This window comes from Perca fluviatilis, chromosome 20 (genome assembly GCF_010015445.1).
Source record: "Perca fluviatilis chromosome 20, GENO_Pfluv_1.0, whole genome shotgun sequence".
Lineage (NCBI taxonomy): Eukaryota > Metazoa > Chordata > Actinopteri > Perciformes > Percidae > Perca > Perca fluviatilis.
In genome coordinates this window covers 25,682,814-25,701,107 of record NC_053131.1, presented here as the reverse complement: position 1 = coordinate 25,701,107, position 18,294 = coordinate 25,682,814, and the positions used below count along the sequence as shown (strand labels likewise).

Below are 18,294 nucleotides of genomic sequence, written 5' to 3'. Positions count from 1 at the left end.
TCTTCACAATGGTATGGTCCGATAATTAGAAAGGAATCAGTTCCGAGATTTGACTTTGGCTCGATAACAATGCCACATTAAAAAAACATTAGCCTGTAACAATTGTGCTTCGGTCCCTGACAAGGCATCACAGGAGAATGAAAGAAGCCTGTAACCATGACTACCTGAGTATGGATTTATGCAGTCAGATGACAAGGATGTAGGTGTTGCCATGGTTGCACAATGAATGACTTGCCCAGAGAAGCATATGATAATAAGCCAGGTTACAATTATAGGTGTTTAATAATTAACACCCAAGAGGCAGACTGGTCATAAAAACAGTGGGACAGCAATCTATGTGTTGCCTGCAATACATATGAAGCCCTCGACAGTAAGGGATCAGATATTATTGGGCTGTTTAACAGCGCAATATGGATTGCAGTCATTGCAGTTTAAGATTCAAAATATTAGAGAGTAAAGAGAAATGTCATCAGGAGAAAGGCACCTACATGAAGCTGACTCTTACCTGTTGAAATACTGTACTAAAAGAGGAACTGCATGTGCATACCACTCAGCAGAAATCAATTTTAAGAAAAGTAACACTGGATCAAATAAAATCCAGCAAAATGATACTAGTACTACCAATCCTACTGAGAATACACATCTCATTCTGCAGCTGTATACAGCAGTCAGCCACTTGCTCACCCACATAACAAGGGCGAAGATGCGTGGAAAGAAAAACAGCTCTACCATTACACAAACTGGTGACAAAGCATTGTTAAACCGTTACAAGTGAGTAGCTTTCACTCTCAATTGCTAAAGAAAACTGGGGTGGTCTTGTTCTTCATTAAGTTCCGTCTTCAGCATTGCCTACAGGGGTGCAGACGCTCTCAGACCACCCTGTTTATACAGAGTTCTTTAGCCTACAGCACAAGACATATCAGCTCATCTGTGTATTCATGCAGAAAGTTAAAACGCATGCATGGATGGCCGCTTTGTCTACCATTGTTAACGCGCTCAGACAGGCCTTCAACAGCTTGCAGCTCAAAATGGGCACTCGCAGGCTATCAAATCTACGCCATCAATTGCTAACTGTTCTGTTGAAGTCATCTAAAATGATCTGTGAATCGCAGAGGTGTCACTGGGCACTCTTCACTCTGCCAGTAGGCAATACATTTGATTCGTTTTCATTCAGGGTTGCACAAAAACCCTCTTCTTGTAGTGTAAAACTAATAAACAGTACATTGATGGAAAGAAAAAGGCAGAAATCAATTGCGAGGGCACAGTGCAGCATTACGTTGTTCATCCTCAAAGAAGGCCTTTAGACCCATTTAATGACTCAATAATTAGCTTTGCGAGACAAAGGTGAAGCATTCGGAGAATACATCGTACCCCATCACCTACAGGCTAAAATTAGCAGAGCACTGAACCCCGGCACTAACAAATGAGACTGGCTGACCAACACACACTACTTGCACTTTTACAAAACGTCAACCACCTGTGGTAGGGTGAAAAAAAGAAAAAAAAAAAAAACTTGACCCATAGTCTTTAAAAAGCCCTGCGTCTGCACAGCGATTTGGATAACAATGGCTTTCCCCGGTACTAACACTGCAGTGTAAATGTCGTGGAGCAACTTTGCCAGTGGAATGGCAGTGGATGGTAGTATTGGGTGATTGTCAATACTTATTATAGTTATAATATGAGATTTTTGCTTCATTTTTTTTTTGCCCATGACAAATTTTTTCTTGTGATGCTAGGATGTTATTGCTACGCTTCCAGGTAAACGATATGTTACACTCGATTGCATGGATTTGTTCCTATATATTTCAACAGCAACAAAAAAAGCTAAAATTCCTGTTTTGTGTATTTTGCCATGTCAAAAAAAGTCTCCCACATGATGAGCCAATGTGTTCAACTAAGAACATGTTTCCTTGACAAAGAAGGACGGTTACCTCTGGGATGATCAGCATAGTCAGGTCGTTGGATGTCACCGGGCACGGGCCTCATGGGAGTCTACACCAGGGGCCAAGAAGAGGACAGAAACATTATGGCATTCACATGACACATTCAAAGCAAATATACACAGACAGGTGTCAGTGTATGGGGTCACTTAGAAATTTCCATTCCACTCCATTATAGACCGAACACCAGCTGAGATCAGTTGCATTGTTTTTTATTAACCAGGGCAGCAGTTTTCAGATTACATTATGTGCTTACATAATTGCAAAAGGGTTCTCCGATGTTTTCTCAGTTAGCCTTTTAAAATTATATCAGATTAGTCAACAGAATGTGGCTTTGGAACATTGGATGAATGGCTGCTGATAATGGGCAATGTAGATATTGCATTAAAGATCAGCCACCCACTCAGATCAGCTGCTATTCTGTCTATAATGGAGTGGAATGAAAATTTAGAAGTGACCCCAAACCTTTGGCCGGTAGTGTTTACCCGTTTTGGATTTTTCCATGTTTTCAAATGTATGATGTTGTGTGTAAGCTCTGCTTAATGTAATGTCCAAAGCCTGAAACCATGCTGAATATAGTGACATCCTTTAGCTGACAGTGCACAATTGTGTTTTTTTAAAGTCATATATTTATCGAAACTTTCTCTTCCCAGTTGCTACCATTGTTACGGCTGTGAGTGGTATATGATCGGGAGACTTGTGACAAAAATGGGTGTCATAGCTTATGCATGTCTGCACTTCTTCTTTACATTTACATTAATAAATCATACATAGCTAAATGTATGCAATCACTTTTTTAACAGCAACTTACCAGTGGGTAGTAAGGGTGTAGTTTTCCTGTGTAGCGGTAGCCCGGCCATGGGTCTGTGTTGATGTTATTCTCCACACAGTTCTTAGATTCATTCTGGTTCTTGTCCTCCTCTGACAAAACACAGCACAAGGTATCTGAAGCATCTGGCACCACTGTGTTAGTTAACTTTTGGGTTCTAAAACCTCAACTTGTCTATCAGTACTTTTAACCAAACAACATGCGACTTATTCATATACAGTGATACGAGTCCACCATAGATGTTACCAAAGTACAGAGCTGACAATGACCGGTAATACATACTTGCTTTTTTGTGCAGCAACTTGTGAGACACCCAGCTCCCTTTGAAACATTCCTGGACATGAAAACACAGAGAGAAACTCTAAATGGGGATGTACAGTGACAGAGAGACAGAGCTATGCATTTGTTATTACTGATACAGTACATATTGTGCTCAAGAGTACACTTAACTAATGTCTGACAATCACATGCATGGTCAACGACTTTGTTCCAATGCACAACCTAGTCAAACCCAACCAAAAAAAAATATATCTGTATGTACCATTGAGACAATCACTCCAACTGAGTAACTACCAAGTATTGCTGTTTCAATGGTGCGCCTTTATTGGAAAGTCAACAGCAGAGAGGGAGAGAGAGGAAATATAGAAAGCAGGGTCAGGTTACATACCCAAAAATGCAATCGCAGCAAAAATGTCTTGGGTCAAATACCATGGCACCACAACTTCATTTTAAACTGCCACCCAACCTAACTATTTATAAAACTTTTCACTCAAGAGAACATTGCGGAGCCCTTCTGCAGAGGGAGCAATTGCTGTAGTTTAATGTGTAATGCTTTACTGGCAGAGACCTTTTACAATGTAGTGTCTGCTGCAAGAAAATGTAGCCTCAAAGCAGAATCCACAAACTTTATATATAGGATATTCAACTCTCACATGTGATTCACCAATTTAATCAATCATTTGTAGTTGTGACATGAAATTGTACAAATTGCAATTACAGTGAAATGTATCCCATCAGCTCCTTCTTATGCAACTTATGCATTAAAAGCAGAATGTGGCCGTCGGATTGACACAAAGAAAAAGAGTCCCCTGGTTGAATGGCACCGGCGCTCAGGATCCAGCCAAGTCTCTGCAAAAAGGACACAACAGATCCCGACATCCCCGCTGGAAACCGACGCAGGCATGGAGGCCACCCAGCTCACCCTCGGGCGCCTGCACACTGGCCAGCAGGATGCCCAGCAGAGAACTCGCAGTTAGTGTTCAATTCCTCCACGCCTGCCTCGGTGCCCCCTCTAATGTAGAGATGGAGATGGACACAGATATGGCCTTGCTTGTCTACATAGTCGTGATCGTAGCCATAGGTCATAGCCATCTTCACCTTTTCCTCTGTTTACTCTGATGTTTACATCTGTATTGGAGAGTAGCTTCTGTTGAGCCCTTAAGGGCTCAAGCTATGGATGAGGTCTTGACGAAAAGATATCCATCTTTAAACTGACATATTTGTGAGTGGGGTTTGGTCTCGTAAGTACCAGGGTGAGGGTCAAACATCGTGACACCGCACTTCACAACATATTGTATGCAGTCTATTGCATTGCTAGAACACCTGGTTCCTACCCAATATACATTTAGTTCATATCACTTTTACGCTGTCAGCCAAAAAAAAAAAAAAACTACACACTAAATGCTTTTCATTTTGAGCAGGGACAATATATCACTTACTTTAGCTAATCAGGCAACAGTTAGCTAGCTAATGTTAACGTTACGTTAAAACGTTTTCCCTCGGCCTACAGTTAACGTTACGGACACCAGTTACAATCGCTGAGTGCATTATTCATCCTATGCAATCTGTATAACATTACACAGCCAGAAGGCATCCGTTAACGTTAACCAAATACGTTATTAGCGGTTTACAAAGCACCTAACGTTACACATGTCTACCTAGCTTGACAGTTGACGTTAGCAGCCTCGTGATAGGACAGAGGGCCTAGGTGTGTGGCTACAGCCGACGTTTAAACCGGAGAAGCCGAAAAAGCAGCGGTACCTGTGAACAGAAATAGGAGCCTTGAATACCAAGCTTGATACATGTGGGACACTGAAGTTTGGCGTCTTGGCCGCAGCCATCTGTCTCACACTCCCTTCTAGCCTCGATGCTCGCCATGCCTTCGTCTGCAGGAGGGGTGGAGTCGCAGAGAAGCAAGCAGCCAGCCAGCGACTGCACACAGCGCATGTCCGCAGCAGGGCCGTCACGTTGCACAGCTCGGTCCAATCGTCCAATCAACGGACACTTTCCTAACAGAGATTTGTAAGATGGCGACCGCCGAACCGGTGAGCACTTTCTCTAAAGAACATATCAAACCATTTAGGGGGCTTCCTGCTTTTATTATAGAGCAAGTTCACATTTAAAGTTTATGTATACCTTTACACATTCGTCTTCAAAAGTAATTTGGTAGTTGTTACAAGCATACGTGCTGTTTTGACTAGTTTAAAGTGTGTCTTATGTGCCACGACCTAACCGTAACAGAGGAATGCTTGTGAGTCGAGATCTCCCAACTTTTAGGCTGACGTTACAACTAACCGACGTGCCGTTCACCTTTTGCATAGAGAGCGACGCCAAGTTCCATTACAAAATTAGTTAGTTTGCTATTAATTAGGTTAACCGCGGCAAAAGTACATACCCGAGTGACGATTATTCAAGACATGTATGATTATTATGAACTAACAGTAAATTCGGCATGTAATATAAGCCCCCAAACATAAATAGCAGTTTGTTTTTGTAGCTACAATTTCACTGTCAAAATTGGTTGACAGTGCTCCCCGACCTCTACGATGCAACGTTAGCTAGCTACTTAGCTAGTGGCTGAGGTTAACGTTCACTTTTAGCTAACGCTAGATGATGGTAAGGCAGCTTAAGTGCAGTTTAAAAAGTTTTTTTTTTTCTCAAATAAACACTATTTGGTGTCTATATTTTAATTTGTACCAAGCAAGCAACTTAACGTTACCGTGACATTTTAAAATGGCAGATATATGAATGGAAATTACGTGGTGTTATTTCTGCTAATTAATAAACATGATCTTGGGAATAATGGAGACGTGCCCAATAATTAGCTAGGTTAACGTTACCACTTTTTTGAAATGACATGTCACCTGTAGTGGGTAACGTAAATGTTATCAGTAAAGTTAAAATTAGTTCAACTCTAGCTTCACATAACAAATGTGTACCATATGTTACGTCGGGTTTCACCATTGAACGCTTACGTCACGGACTTTTGTTTTTAACGATAAAGCAAATTAATTTGGGAGAAACAACACTTGTTTTGTCAGATGGGCGCTGTTCAAATTGTATCTTGTATTTTAAGTGTACTAGCATCTAGTTGCCATGGCTGAAGTGTTCACTTATGTAACTTAATCAACAACTGGAAAGTTGTTGCTCAAGAGATTAGACTTCATGCTACTGTTGCAAGATTATTTCCCCAGTTAGAGCTACACTAGAAAAAGTATGGCCATTTGCACCGTAGATAGAAACCACTGCCTACTTTCCTTAAATGCATCCCCTCTACCTCACTGCTTTTTAGGAAACCAACCCAAGTTCAAATCAGCCTGATGAAGATGGAGCTGAGGAGACTGGACAAGAGATTGTGAACCCAGAGGCCTACATCAAACACCCCCTCCAGAACAGGTTAGGGTCGCATTTCAAAATGTATTTGGGAAAGCCAGTTTAATTATGGCAATACTTAGACTGCACTTTTTTTTTGTTTAATTATGTACCAGATAGGTAATGTCCGATCACTCTCTAAAGCAGTACAATCATGTTCTCTCTGTGACATAACATAATCTAGTTTTAGTGCTGCAGAACTTACTCTACTGTATACTTTTATATAGTATACTAGCATATGTATACTGTGCAAACAGAAACAAACTAAATATTAAAAAAATGTTCCATAAACTAGAGCTGGGCAATATATCAATATTATATCAATTTTATATCGATATTGTGATATGAGACTAGATATCGTCTTAGAGTTTGGATATCATAATATGGCATAACTGTTGTCTTTTCCTGGTTTTAAAGGCTGCATTACAGTAAAGTTATGTCATTTTCTGAACTTACCAGACTCTTGTAACTGTTCTATTATTTGACTTTACCCACTTAGTCATTATATCCACATTACTGATGATTATTTATCAAAAATCTCATTGTGTAAATATTTTGTGAAAGCACCAATGGTCAACACTACAATATCGTTGCGGTATCGATATCAAGGTATTTGGTCAAAAGTATGGTGATATTTGATTTTCTCCATATCGCCCAACCCTACCATAAACCCACTTTAATAAGATCCCTTGCGATGTTGGGATAATTTAAAGGTAAGAAAATAGTTTTTGATCATCGACATTTTTTAACAATTCATCAGTTAATCAGTGAGTGGATTGACAGAAAATGAACTGGCAAAAATAATTTTAATCGATTATTTTAATGTTTCAGTAGTTAAGTCAAGCAAAAAATCTACTGCTTTTCTCAGTTGAATGAATTGAATATTTCGGGGGTTTTGTACTGTTGATGTTTGAAGACAGCACCATGGACTTTAAGATCGTGTTATGGACATTTGACTTAAATTAAATATAAATAAATAAATTGATTAAAGAAATCATTGACAGATTAATTGGTAATATAAATAATATTTTTAGTAATAATACTGTAATAATTGCTTTGGTTTGCCTGTTGAATTGAAAGGCTTTTGATTGACACAATGTGGGTCAAAAATGTAATTAAAGGGCGCCCAGATAGCTCAGTTGGTAGAGCGGTCGCCCATATATAGAGGTTTACTCCTCAACGCAGCGGGCACGGGTATGACTCCGATCTGCGGCCCTTTGCTGCATGTCATTCCCCCTTTCATGTCTTCAGCTGTTCTGTCAAATAAAGGCCTAAAAATGCCAAAAATATAATCTTAAAAAATTTGCCATTTGCTTAGACTTTCACTTTTGAGGCAAAACAGATAAATCGCATATATTGGCCCTTTTCAGATACACCAGTGTCTGATCGCCCACTGGTTGCACTGGGCTGCACCCAGATGTGAGTGTGTGGAACTGTATAAATGTAAAGCTGGAATAACGTATGAATCATCAACAACAAAGAAAAGAAGGTGACTTATGCGTCACATAATTGTTTGATCTCTAAGCATAGTTCAAGAACTTAATGACCCTACCTCCACACAACCGAGTGGAAGGCTCAAACACAGAAGTGAAAGCGAGACATGAATTGACCAGTCACCAAAAACAATGTTCACCAGGAGGAAGCTGAGCAATTTACTAAATGGTCTGTGCACAGCGCACAATAAAGACAATGTCAAAATAAAATCAATATGATTGACTGATTACTTATTGATAATTTATGTAATTCTTGGCGTATTGTAGAAACTAATTTAATATACAAAAATATATTATATATAATTTAATGATTATAATACTGTGCCTGTAGTTAGTGGGTCAGTGGTTAGGCTAGCTGCATTACTTGTGGCCCCCGGTTTCTGTCTGTGTGTTTTCATGTTCTTCATGTGTTAAAGTGGATTTTCTCTCGCACTCGAAACAGATGCAGTCTGCTGGATGGGAGACTGTATTTCCCCACAGTAAGACTTTGATTGTCTGTGATGGTCTGGTGACCTGCCCAGACTGTTTCGGTGCTTTTCTCTCAATCCGTAACCGGATAGCTTCCAACTCCCTACTATGCTGAATGCAAATAAGCGACGATTGAATATTTTACAAAAATTTAAATTCCACATGGATATTTATGTCGAAAAGGGTCAAATAAAACATAGAAAAATAAAACCCTCAACAGAAAGTCTGTCGGCTAAAGGAGCCATTGGACCGTAAACACTTGACTGGTGTTTCACAGCTCAGCTGTAAGGTTTAAAAATACATCGTTGGCATTTTAATAGCAACGTATTCCCACAAATTGACAATTAATTGGTTACATTGGTACAGTCAGGGGTTATGGGTTGCATGAGGCTAACCCTGTAGAGGTTAATCTAAGAGACTATAAAATATATGTTGCCTCAGTTTATGGCCTTTAATCATACATTCAAATATTTTACCAGACAAGTTAACAAGGAATACACAAACGTGTCATAAACTCAAGCTCACAGACTGTTGGATTGTCATATTTGCTCATCAGACATTCTGTCATGCATATACAATGCCACTCAAGGGAATTACATTTGTATCAGTTACCTTATTCCATTTCCATTCCTTATTCATTTGGACTGTGCTCTCATTTAAAAACACAACCCAAACCCATTGACAGACTAGATGCTTTTAATTAATGTCTTTGTAATAGTGTCAACAGCCACAGTTTTCTTTATTATCCCTCAACCCAAAGAGCTGAAGGCAGTCACTGAGCCATTAGAGGATTCAGCGTCGAACAAGTATGACACAGCGTTCACAATGAATTGGACTAAGACAGTGATGGCATGATTTACCGAACAGTTTGTGTCGGCAGCATCCAGGGCCATCCATACGTCGCTCATTTGCTCCGAAGCTCAATGGCTTTCGGTTAATTTTGTTTTACCACGTGTTTAATTAGGGGCTTGTTACATTTATGCAAATTCATTTTCTGTTTTCGCCCCAACAGCTGGTCCCTGTGGTTCTTCAAGAATGACAAGAGCAAAACATGGCAGGCCAACCTGCGACTCATCTCTAAATTCGACACAGTTGAAGATTTCTGGGCGTAAGGAGCAATAAATCCTTCCAAGTCTTTTTCTTTTCCTTTACTTTTATGGAGTGACTGAAGCAGTGAAATGTCACGACTGTAGACCGTGTTGTGAAATACTGTTGGATCAAAATGTTCTGTTAATGCTGTGCTCTCTTCATTTCAGTCTCTACAACCATATCCAGTTGTCAAGCAACCTCATGTCAGGCTGTGATTACTCCCTTTTTAAGGTACATTTGATTTATTTACCATTCATGTAAATGTGAGTAGTTCAGGTACATATTAAAGTATAGTTAAAACTAGTTTTTTAAAATATGTTTGTATGCCAATATCCTCTCTGGTGCTGAGATCCGTCGACAATTGTTTGTTTATATTTAACAGTATGTACAAGGACAGCAGTGTTTTCTCTCTATTTCTGATGTTGACTCAATGAAAATAAAAGAACTATCTATAAGGCTATAAAAACCTCTTTGTTTCAAAGTGGAAGACCACATTTACATCATGAGACATATTTTGCAAACCAAGCAAAGGCCTGGGCCCTCACATCTGGCATCTGATATCATTCACACTTGAAGTACAAGGAGAGAATGCCATCTTTTGCCCGTTTGTTGAAAACGGGCAATAGCTCATGCAAACAGAAAAATACCTCATTGAATTGTCAACACAGTTTTAGTCAGGACAACAGCATTATTACTAGACGGGAGTCTCTCTGACTAAATCTGTCCCGAGCAACTAAGCTCATCAGCAAAAGAGCTACAGTCATGTGAAAAAATTAGGACACCCATACTAAAGTTGACTAAAAAGAGGAATAAAAAAAATCATCTTTTGGAAATTGATCTTAACCATACCTAGAGATTGGCATGGTTTTATTTCAGTTAGCCTAATAGCTGGTTTGATTTGCATTGAGAGATGATCTTATGGAAAGTACCCCATGCCAATCTCTAGGTATGGTGAACGGTATGCGATGATGTGGGGCTATTTTAATTCCAAAGGCCAAGGGAACTTTATCAGGATGCATAGTATCCTGGATCCATGAAATAACTGGCCTTTAAAAATAAAAATCTGCCTGCCTCTATGGGAATTTAACATAGGGGTATACTAACTTATGTCCCCTGTATTTTAAGAAAGAACATTTATTTATTTACGATACATTATTCATTCACAAAGAAAAGTGGTGTCCTTAAAGATTGGATTTTTCCTCATTGTTTTAATTAAGGTATTAAGATCAATTTCCAGAAGATTTTTTTTATTCCTCTTTTTAGTCAACTTTAGCATGGGTGTAATTTTTTTCACATGACTGTAATTTAACCAGATGTGATGATAGAAAATGAGAAGCGTGTGTGGAAGTTTAGTCATTTAAGTGGCAGGAGGCGGCTAGCAGCCACTAATTATACCATGGGAGCTAGGTGGTGATGATGAATGGAAAAGCAGCAAACAAGTATGACTGCGGTCTATAATCAGTGTGCTTTAATTTAAATCATTAGCAGGATCACCTGTGGCTAAGATTTGTATAACTTGTATTCATAGCAGGGGAGTTAGTTTATCAGCTCCTGTACAGTTTAAGTTTTACACTTCGTTACAAAAACCCTGCTATCTGAGTCAGAACTGTTGAGGCAGAGCTAATATAAAAGGGCAAAACTGCAACTTGTGAAAAAGACGTTAACCCAATATTGAACCATCACTGCACACATGTTAAGTTCTTTTTAGTATTCCAGCTGCAAACCTTTTTAATTTAGATTTAACAAATGTCATCAGTTGAAAAGATGCCTTTCATCAGGCAGTGTTGAAATCATGTTGAAACCTTACCACGAAACGTTGTTTTGAAGTTTTGGTGCAGTGGTTAGGGATGTGTATTGACAATTTGAACCATTGCTGCAGGATGGCATTGAACCCATGTGGGAGGACGAAAGGAACAAGCGTGGCGGGCGCTGGCTGATCACACTCAACAAGCAGCAGAGGAGATTAGACCTGGACCGCTTCTGGCTGGAAACTGTAGGTTTGGCTGTTGCTGCTGTGCTTTATATCCTGCTCCGTGCTGTTACTCAAATGAGTGATGCTATTCCTGATTTTTGAGCCAATGGGCCAATGTAATCTGCGAGTGACTTGACAACGGGACCCCTGCGTGTGTACCATTTTCACTCATGGTAGTAACTTCATAACACAACAATTAATAACCCATAACTAACTCACTTTAACATGATGAAACACCATAGCGCACAACAATTTGTGACATAAACTATTTTTAACACTACAGTAATACACAATACACAATAGTTGCACATTTACACTGCCGAACGGCATGCTGGGTAACATTATAGCTGCTAGCTTGCTGGCTATATTGACAGTCATAAAAGCCTGCGCTCACGCGGAGCTCTGTACCCAACTGACGGACACACTTTTATGGCTTAGAATTACAGTAGGAACCGCTAAAAAAACCCACAACCTGGCTGTCCTCTCCACACGCCAGACAGACACACTTCCTCAGCTTAGAATTACGATAGGAACCGCTAAAAATACCTTGCCGTCCTTTACCACCCGACTGAAATACGCACTTAATTGGCTTAGAATTACGGCAACAATCGCTAAACGCACTGCAAACTCACGGTCCTCTCTTCCCGATATACACAGCCCCCCTCTCTTGGCTTCAAAGAACTCACCGTTGTCGGCTACGGACACTGAACAGGCTACACGTTGAAAACCGCCGTGGCCCACTTGCCTGGTCCTCCGGTAACGTTAGCAGTTAGCAAGGTTAGCATGGCGGCATTAGCCACTGTTAGCCAGGATCAGTCGGGATCACTTTACCGGCTGTGTCTCAATTGTTTTTGCGAGTAACCAACATCGGGTATCCTAGCTATATAATTCAATGTGAGTAGCTACACGAATGTTGAAATTACATAAAATGCCCGTCCCTAGTGGCTGTGATAAATTAGCTTGAAGCTAATGCTTACCTTACCTGGAAATTAGCCAACTCGGCGTCCTTTTGGGCTCTAAGCTGTCTCCATCTTTCAAATACATCTCCAATATTTACCCAGGGTTTGTTACGTCTCTGGTCACGCAACTGTAAAGCTGCTTACACACCAACCAAACGGCCAACCGTCGGCAGAAAAGGCAGTTGGACTGATCAGTCTTCCCAAGTTGGTTAAAAAAAAATGCCTCAGAACACACCGAAGAGACGAGACGTAATACGTCTCCATAACAGCAGGCAGCGCTAATCTGTATTGTCGCCCAAAAAATGAAAACTGGCAGCTGATTGGACAAACACGTCACGTGGGTCTTCAAAGACAGACTGTCATGGCGGCTTGTTCAGAATACGATCTCGTACTAAAATAGTTCACCGAAACGGGTTTCTCGGAACATTTTAAGCGAGAAATAGGCCATGCAATTGCTGAATCTGTCTTCATTTCAGCTCAACAAAGGTCAGTTTAAAAGATTTGTCAGATTTTGAGAGATTTTCCGCTCCCCGTTTCCGGCTTAGCACTCTACCGATCAGATGAGTCCGACTGCCGGCGGTGCCCGCCCTGCCGATTATACATGTCAAATCGGCCAAAATGAAGGACGACGGCACGGAACACACCGAACAGACTCGAGTCACTGATCTTGCCAGACTGTCCGACGGCCGATTATCGACTCTGTGTGTCCGGGCCTTTAGAAACATGCATTTTTTTTAGGTCGGGTAGAATCTATCTCCGTTGATCCTGTTAGTTTGTTGGCTGCTTTCAAGGCTGTAATAACGTTACAGCTGTAGCGCGCTGGGTTTACGGTTTATCAGGTATATCTGGCAACCTGGCCTGGCTGTCAAACTGGGCAGTCGATAACAACACACAGGCCAAAACAGAAATTCCGTCACGGAACGGAAATTTCAAAAGGAGAAAATGTCAGAAAAGATAGTATTTCAACTTAGCATGTTTCCTTAATATCTGATGACGCATTGGGGTCATTTTTGGATTTATTACAGTAAATATATTACATATTGGACCTTTTAAAGTTGTTGGTATGTGTATTATTTAAGTTTATTTTACTTCTTTGCAGTTTGCACAATAAATAATAGTTTAGATTCTATAACGTTATTGTATAATGTTATGGAACCAAGCAAACCCTTTAGTGATCAAAGTTTTTAGTAAACATGATGACTAGTGCTGTCAGTTAAACACGTTAACGGCGTTAACGCAAACCCATTTCGGTGAGCTTCGGTGAGTTGTTCAAAACTTTTCTTTTTAGTAAACTCTGTGTACACAAACAATGTTGTCAATGCTTTCGTTAAGGTGTAGAGCACCTGGTGATACTTTGAGCAAAGTTTAAATCTTGTGTCGAGCCTTCTTAGTGTTTTAAAAATGGCTATTTTGAGGTAAGCATAAAAGTGCCCCTATCACGCCCATTCAAAAGGCCATTTGACCGAAAATATGATAAATCTTAAAAGTGGCGATTCCGTCCTAAATATGCTTTTAAACGAAAGTTTGTCTCGGGTACATTCACAAAAAGACCCTAGGTTGCATTTTGGCGAGAGTTATACTTTAAGTAGGCATTACAAGCCGGTGCAAAGTGAGGTATAAGTCTATGGATGTGTGAAATCTTCATAACAGTGCAGTGAGCCACAGATCTAACAAAATACTCTTACTATATATATATATATATATATATATATATATATATATATATATATATATATATATATACTATTGCCTTGACCGTTTGCTGAGCTGATAAGGGGCCACAACAGTCAAATGAGAGCAACTGAAAATTGGCTTGCTTGCTGCTAAATCTGCAGTCCACACAGTGTTGTGGCGAGCTCTCTTGCTGCTTTAAAGGTCACTGACAGTGATACAGTCATCTAGCAAGCATTGACTTGCCAGTTAGCAGACACTTGCTTTATTGGCAATACTGCAACCAACCACTGGGCTGTAAGTGGTCACTCTCTTTTTCAAGGACATTCTCACTAATTGTTTTTACCGTATTTTAAGCTGTAACAATATTTTTAAACAATTGTGGACAGTTTTAAATGAACATATGTTGAGCTGGGAAACTGGGTTGTCTTGGAGGGTGACGCTTTGTCCTGGTCCATTACCTGCATGGATATCTGCCTTTGCAGATCCACTCATACAATGTGTTACAGGAAGAATGTAGAAAATTCAAACTAATCGGTAGGTCTTCTTAGCGACCTATAAGCTAGGAAAAAATGTCAGGAGGCTGGAGTGCTGCTGAGCAGCGTAGCACTCAGTGCTGCCGCCGGTGGCAGGAAATTGTATTGTAGTCACACTATTTATTAAAACAGTCATCTCATTTATAAATTCTCTGTACTCCACTGCTGAGCAGCACTCCTGGTGGTAAGCAAGAAAGAGCCCTGCACCATCTTTCATTTAATAATAACCTTTCTCTATGAGAAAAAAGTTAAGTTTTTGTTACTTTACAGCCTCTTGAAGTTGCTTTTGCCCAGCTTATAGTTTAAGATGTTTTCCTACTACCCAATGAGTTTGCATTTCCGACCTACTAGCATACCACATTTCCCCAAACTAATTTTATGAGCGGATCTGTGACTGATATGTCCTAAGTTCTGGCAGATATCCATGCACACAGTCCTGGATCTGGGATGGTGAGGCTGATCGTCCTTCTTGTATTTTGTTCTGTTAGTCCGAGTCCTGTGCATGGCTTTTATTTTCTTGTCTAGGTTACTATGTGTTGAAACAACCTTTTGGTTCTTTTGGGAATGCCATACCACGGGGATAATATGAGTTTGAATTATTGGTCCTTACTATGTTTGCATACAAAATTTACAAGGGGGGGCCCTGGGTAGCTCACCTGGTAGAGCGTGCGCCCATATATTAGAGGTTTACTCCTCGACGCAGCGGCCACAGGTTCAACTTCCACCTCTCTCCCCTTTCATGACTTCAGCTGACCTGTAAATTAAAGGCCTAAAATACCCCAAGACAATAATGAAATGTACAAGGGCAAAAGAAGACATTTGAATACTATTCAAATATTATTGCTGAAATTGAAATCTTTTGTGCAATTTTCTTATTTACTAGAAAAAGTAATAATGTCACTGTACAATGCCACTATATAATATCTTACTACCTCCCTGATCTTCAAGGGTTGAACGTGAATTGCTCTTTCTTGTGAAGAACTGGTGCAGCTTGTAAAACTGGTGTAGCTTAGATAAAGGTAACGGTACCACACACAGTAATGAAGGTGACAAAGCTAACAATATCTAGGCCCTTACTCCTTTTATGAGAGTGTGGCGGATTTTTACTCCTAGTCCAAGTCGAGATGTGACTCATCATGTTATGACAATGGCTTTTATTCCTCTCCATCCCTTCACCAGCTCTTGTGCTTAGTCGGAGAAGCCTTTGACGACTACAGCGATCAGGTCTGCGGCGCTGTGGTCAACATCCGCACAAAAGGAGACAAAATAGCCGTCTGGACATCAGACTATGACAACCGGGATGCTATAACACACATAGGGTGAGGCGTGTCTTCAGTATCAAAGTATTTATATATACAGGTGATGGCATTCTCTGCATCTTCTTATGGTGTCATTTCCTGTCAACAGGAGAGTTTACAAGGAGCGCTTGGGCCTTCCCCTGAAGATGACTATTGGCTACCAATCTCACGCAGACACAGCTACCAAAAGCGGTTCAACCACCAAGAACAAATTTGTCGTTTGAGAAATGTGCCTCCCTATGTGCCTCTTTTATTTCCTTGTCTTATTTGTTGTTCCTTCATATGTTTACTTTGCTGCAAAGACTCTGCGGAATGCAATCTAAAAGACGAAGAAGAAGAGAAAAAAACGATCCAAGACTGCGTGCCAAATGTTTCCATGACCTGCCCAGGACTTGAACCACATAAACAACATGGAAAAACAGATGAACATGTAGCTTCCAAAACACTAACCATGAGAGGTAATGTAGTGGATGAGATTTAGAGTGCTGCATACTCCTTCTAAAGAAATGTTTATTTTTTTTTTTTTTTTTTCCTTAACGTCAAGGAATCCTGAAATGCAAAAAAGAAAGTATATTTCTCTCCCATTTACCACAGCATTGTTGGTTTGCCGTAATACTGAATGACAGTAAATCCTTTTAATTTATTATTAGTCTGGCAACTACACCGCTTATCTATCTAGCAAAATAGATAGCGGGGATAGCGGAAGGGACATCTGATGGACGTCAGGCTTTATCCCAGCAATTTACAGCCATTGAGCCAGACTAATTTATTAATAATTTGCTTGCATATGATTAGATTGTTAGACCTTTGTTTTATGCTTTTTATGCCTTGAACTGTTGCACGTAATCAACCTTTTAAAAGTACTTCATGGCTCATATTCTTTTGAGTGTTAATATAATTAAAACCTTGGTTTTGCAATTATTAGTTGTTAAACTGTGTAGTACTTTTTTGCAACCTGTAATTGGTACATTCCTTGTTATAAATGATTTGCCTTTTGACTTGCAGTGATGCTGTATTGTAGGATATTGACTTTTGGTGAGCTGAGGACATTTATAGTAGACCATCAAATAGTTTTCTACCGATGGTCTACTTTCCCCGCTGTATCAAATATTAAAACAGTTCGTATGATATCTTAGGAAAAATCATGCAAAATTTTTGGTGTGTTATCCGATGTCCATCAACATGAGCGATAAGTGCGCCTGCGCAAGCCCCGGCAATTCAGAATCTGTTTAGGCAAAAAAACGACTTGGTTAGATTTAGGAAAAGATTGCTTTGGGTTAAAGGACAATTCGGCGCCAAACGAACCTAGGGGTTAATAACAGATGTGTACCCACTCGGTCGTACTCTGGGACATGTTTTCATGCTAATCGAATGTGTTTGTAGCTTGAAACAAGATAGCGCGGACTGGTGATTAGCTTACAACGCTAGTATTCGGAGCACAGGGAAAGTAAAATAAATCGCTATTTATACCACTAAAAAGGCTCAAAATATCACCACACTTCAACGGTAGCATAATGAGGGTCCCTAAATGTTAACCGAAGCATTGAGAACTTTGTAAGTGTAAAGACAGTTTATTAAAAAGATAGTTTAGAAAGACAGTCGTGTTCTCGTATACAGGCAGCCGCTGTCTTGGGAGCTACTGTCTTTCTAAACTATCTTTTTAATAAACTGTCTGTACGCTTACAATGTTCTCAATGCTTCGGTTAACATTTAGGGATCACTGATATGCTACATAACGATTTGCATGTTAATTGTATTAAGCTAATCTGATTCTAGTTTCATTTTGAAAATTGTACTTTAAAATTAAGTGTATAATTTATGTAAAAAATTATAATAATAAATGACCATAAGTCAAAGCTGACTTTTGCTTTCACGTGGGACACAAACAGCGGTCTCCTGGGTGAAAGTCCTGTGTTTGTTTGACCCATTCTGCCACTCAAACTGTGTCGCTCTTTATACTACGTCGCCTGACTTCCACTTTAGAGGCAGCCCTGCACGTCCTGGCTCACGATTACGTGGGTTATATACTAATTAAACAGTGCATTACTTTTTGTAGGTATAAATACGAACAGTGAATGAGAACAGCCTGGAAATAAGAATACTAAAGGAGAGACAACTTTGGGGAAACAGGAAGTCCCTTCCTCAGCTTCCAAGTTGGTTGGGATTCACCGTCTGCCTTAGTGAAAGTGCCAAATTCAAACACACCCACCTCCAGCCCATCATCCTGAGATCCCTTAGAATGTCAGTATACAAATAACTTGGAAAGAAAAGGTTACTTTGGGCAACATGGCTTCCCATCTCAGTTCATTGCCACCTTTAGAAATGTCACTTCAACATGACAAATGTCATCACATTCTCAAGTATCGGCATTCTTTAAGCCAGCGGGCG

At 40.0% G+C, this 18,294-nt stretch overlaps 2 protein-coding genes across 2 annotated transcripts in view; one reads left to right on the top strand and one right to left on the bottom strand.

The window, feature by feature from the left end:
* The window catches only part of metap1 (methionyl aminopeptidase 1), a 16,797-nt gene extending 11,790 nt beyond the window's left edge, over positions 1-5,007 (bottom strand). The window contains exons 1-4 of the mRNA XM_039785439.1: positions 4,810-5,007; positions 3,052-3,103; positions 2,752-2,861; positions 1,932-1,992 (exon numbers count right to left, since the gene is read on the bottom strand). Of these exons, the coding sequence (XP_039641373.1) occupies positions 1,932-1,992; positions 2,752-2,861; positions 3,052-3,103; positions 4,810-4,995 (409 nt within the window). The 5' untranslated portion in view covers positions 4,996-5,007. The remainder of the gene's footprint in view (positions 1-1,931; positions 1,993-2,751; positions 2,862-3,051; positions 3,104-4,809) is intronic.
* On the top strand, positions 4,965-16,904 carry eif4eb (eukaryotic translation initiation factor 4eb). The gene is made up of 7 exons (XM_039785584.1): positions 4,965-5,093; positions 6,341-6,444; positions 9,394-9,489; positions 9,638-9,701; positions 11,350-11,463; positions 15,788-15,927; positions 16,016-16,904. Exons 1-7 carry the CDS (start codon positions 5,076-5,078, stop codon positions 16,128-16,130), a joined length of 651 nt encoding a protein of 216 aa, XP_039641518.1. The 5' UTR covers positions 4,965-5,075; the 3' UTR covers positions 16,131-16,904.
* Positions 16,905-18,294: the final 1,390 nt, after the last annotated feature.

Excerpts from the sequence above, each read along its gene's own strand:
- eif4eb (XM_039785584.1), top strand. Across the intron at positions 9,490-9,637 it reads ACAGTTGAAGATTTCTGGGC|TCTCTACAACCATATCCAGT; the intron begins GTAAGGAGCAAT and ends TCTTCATTTCAG. Across the intron at positions 15,928-16,015 it reads GATGCTATAACACACATAGG|GAGAGTTTACAAGGAGCGCT; the intron begins GTGAGGCGTGTC and ends TCCTGTCAACAG.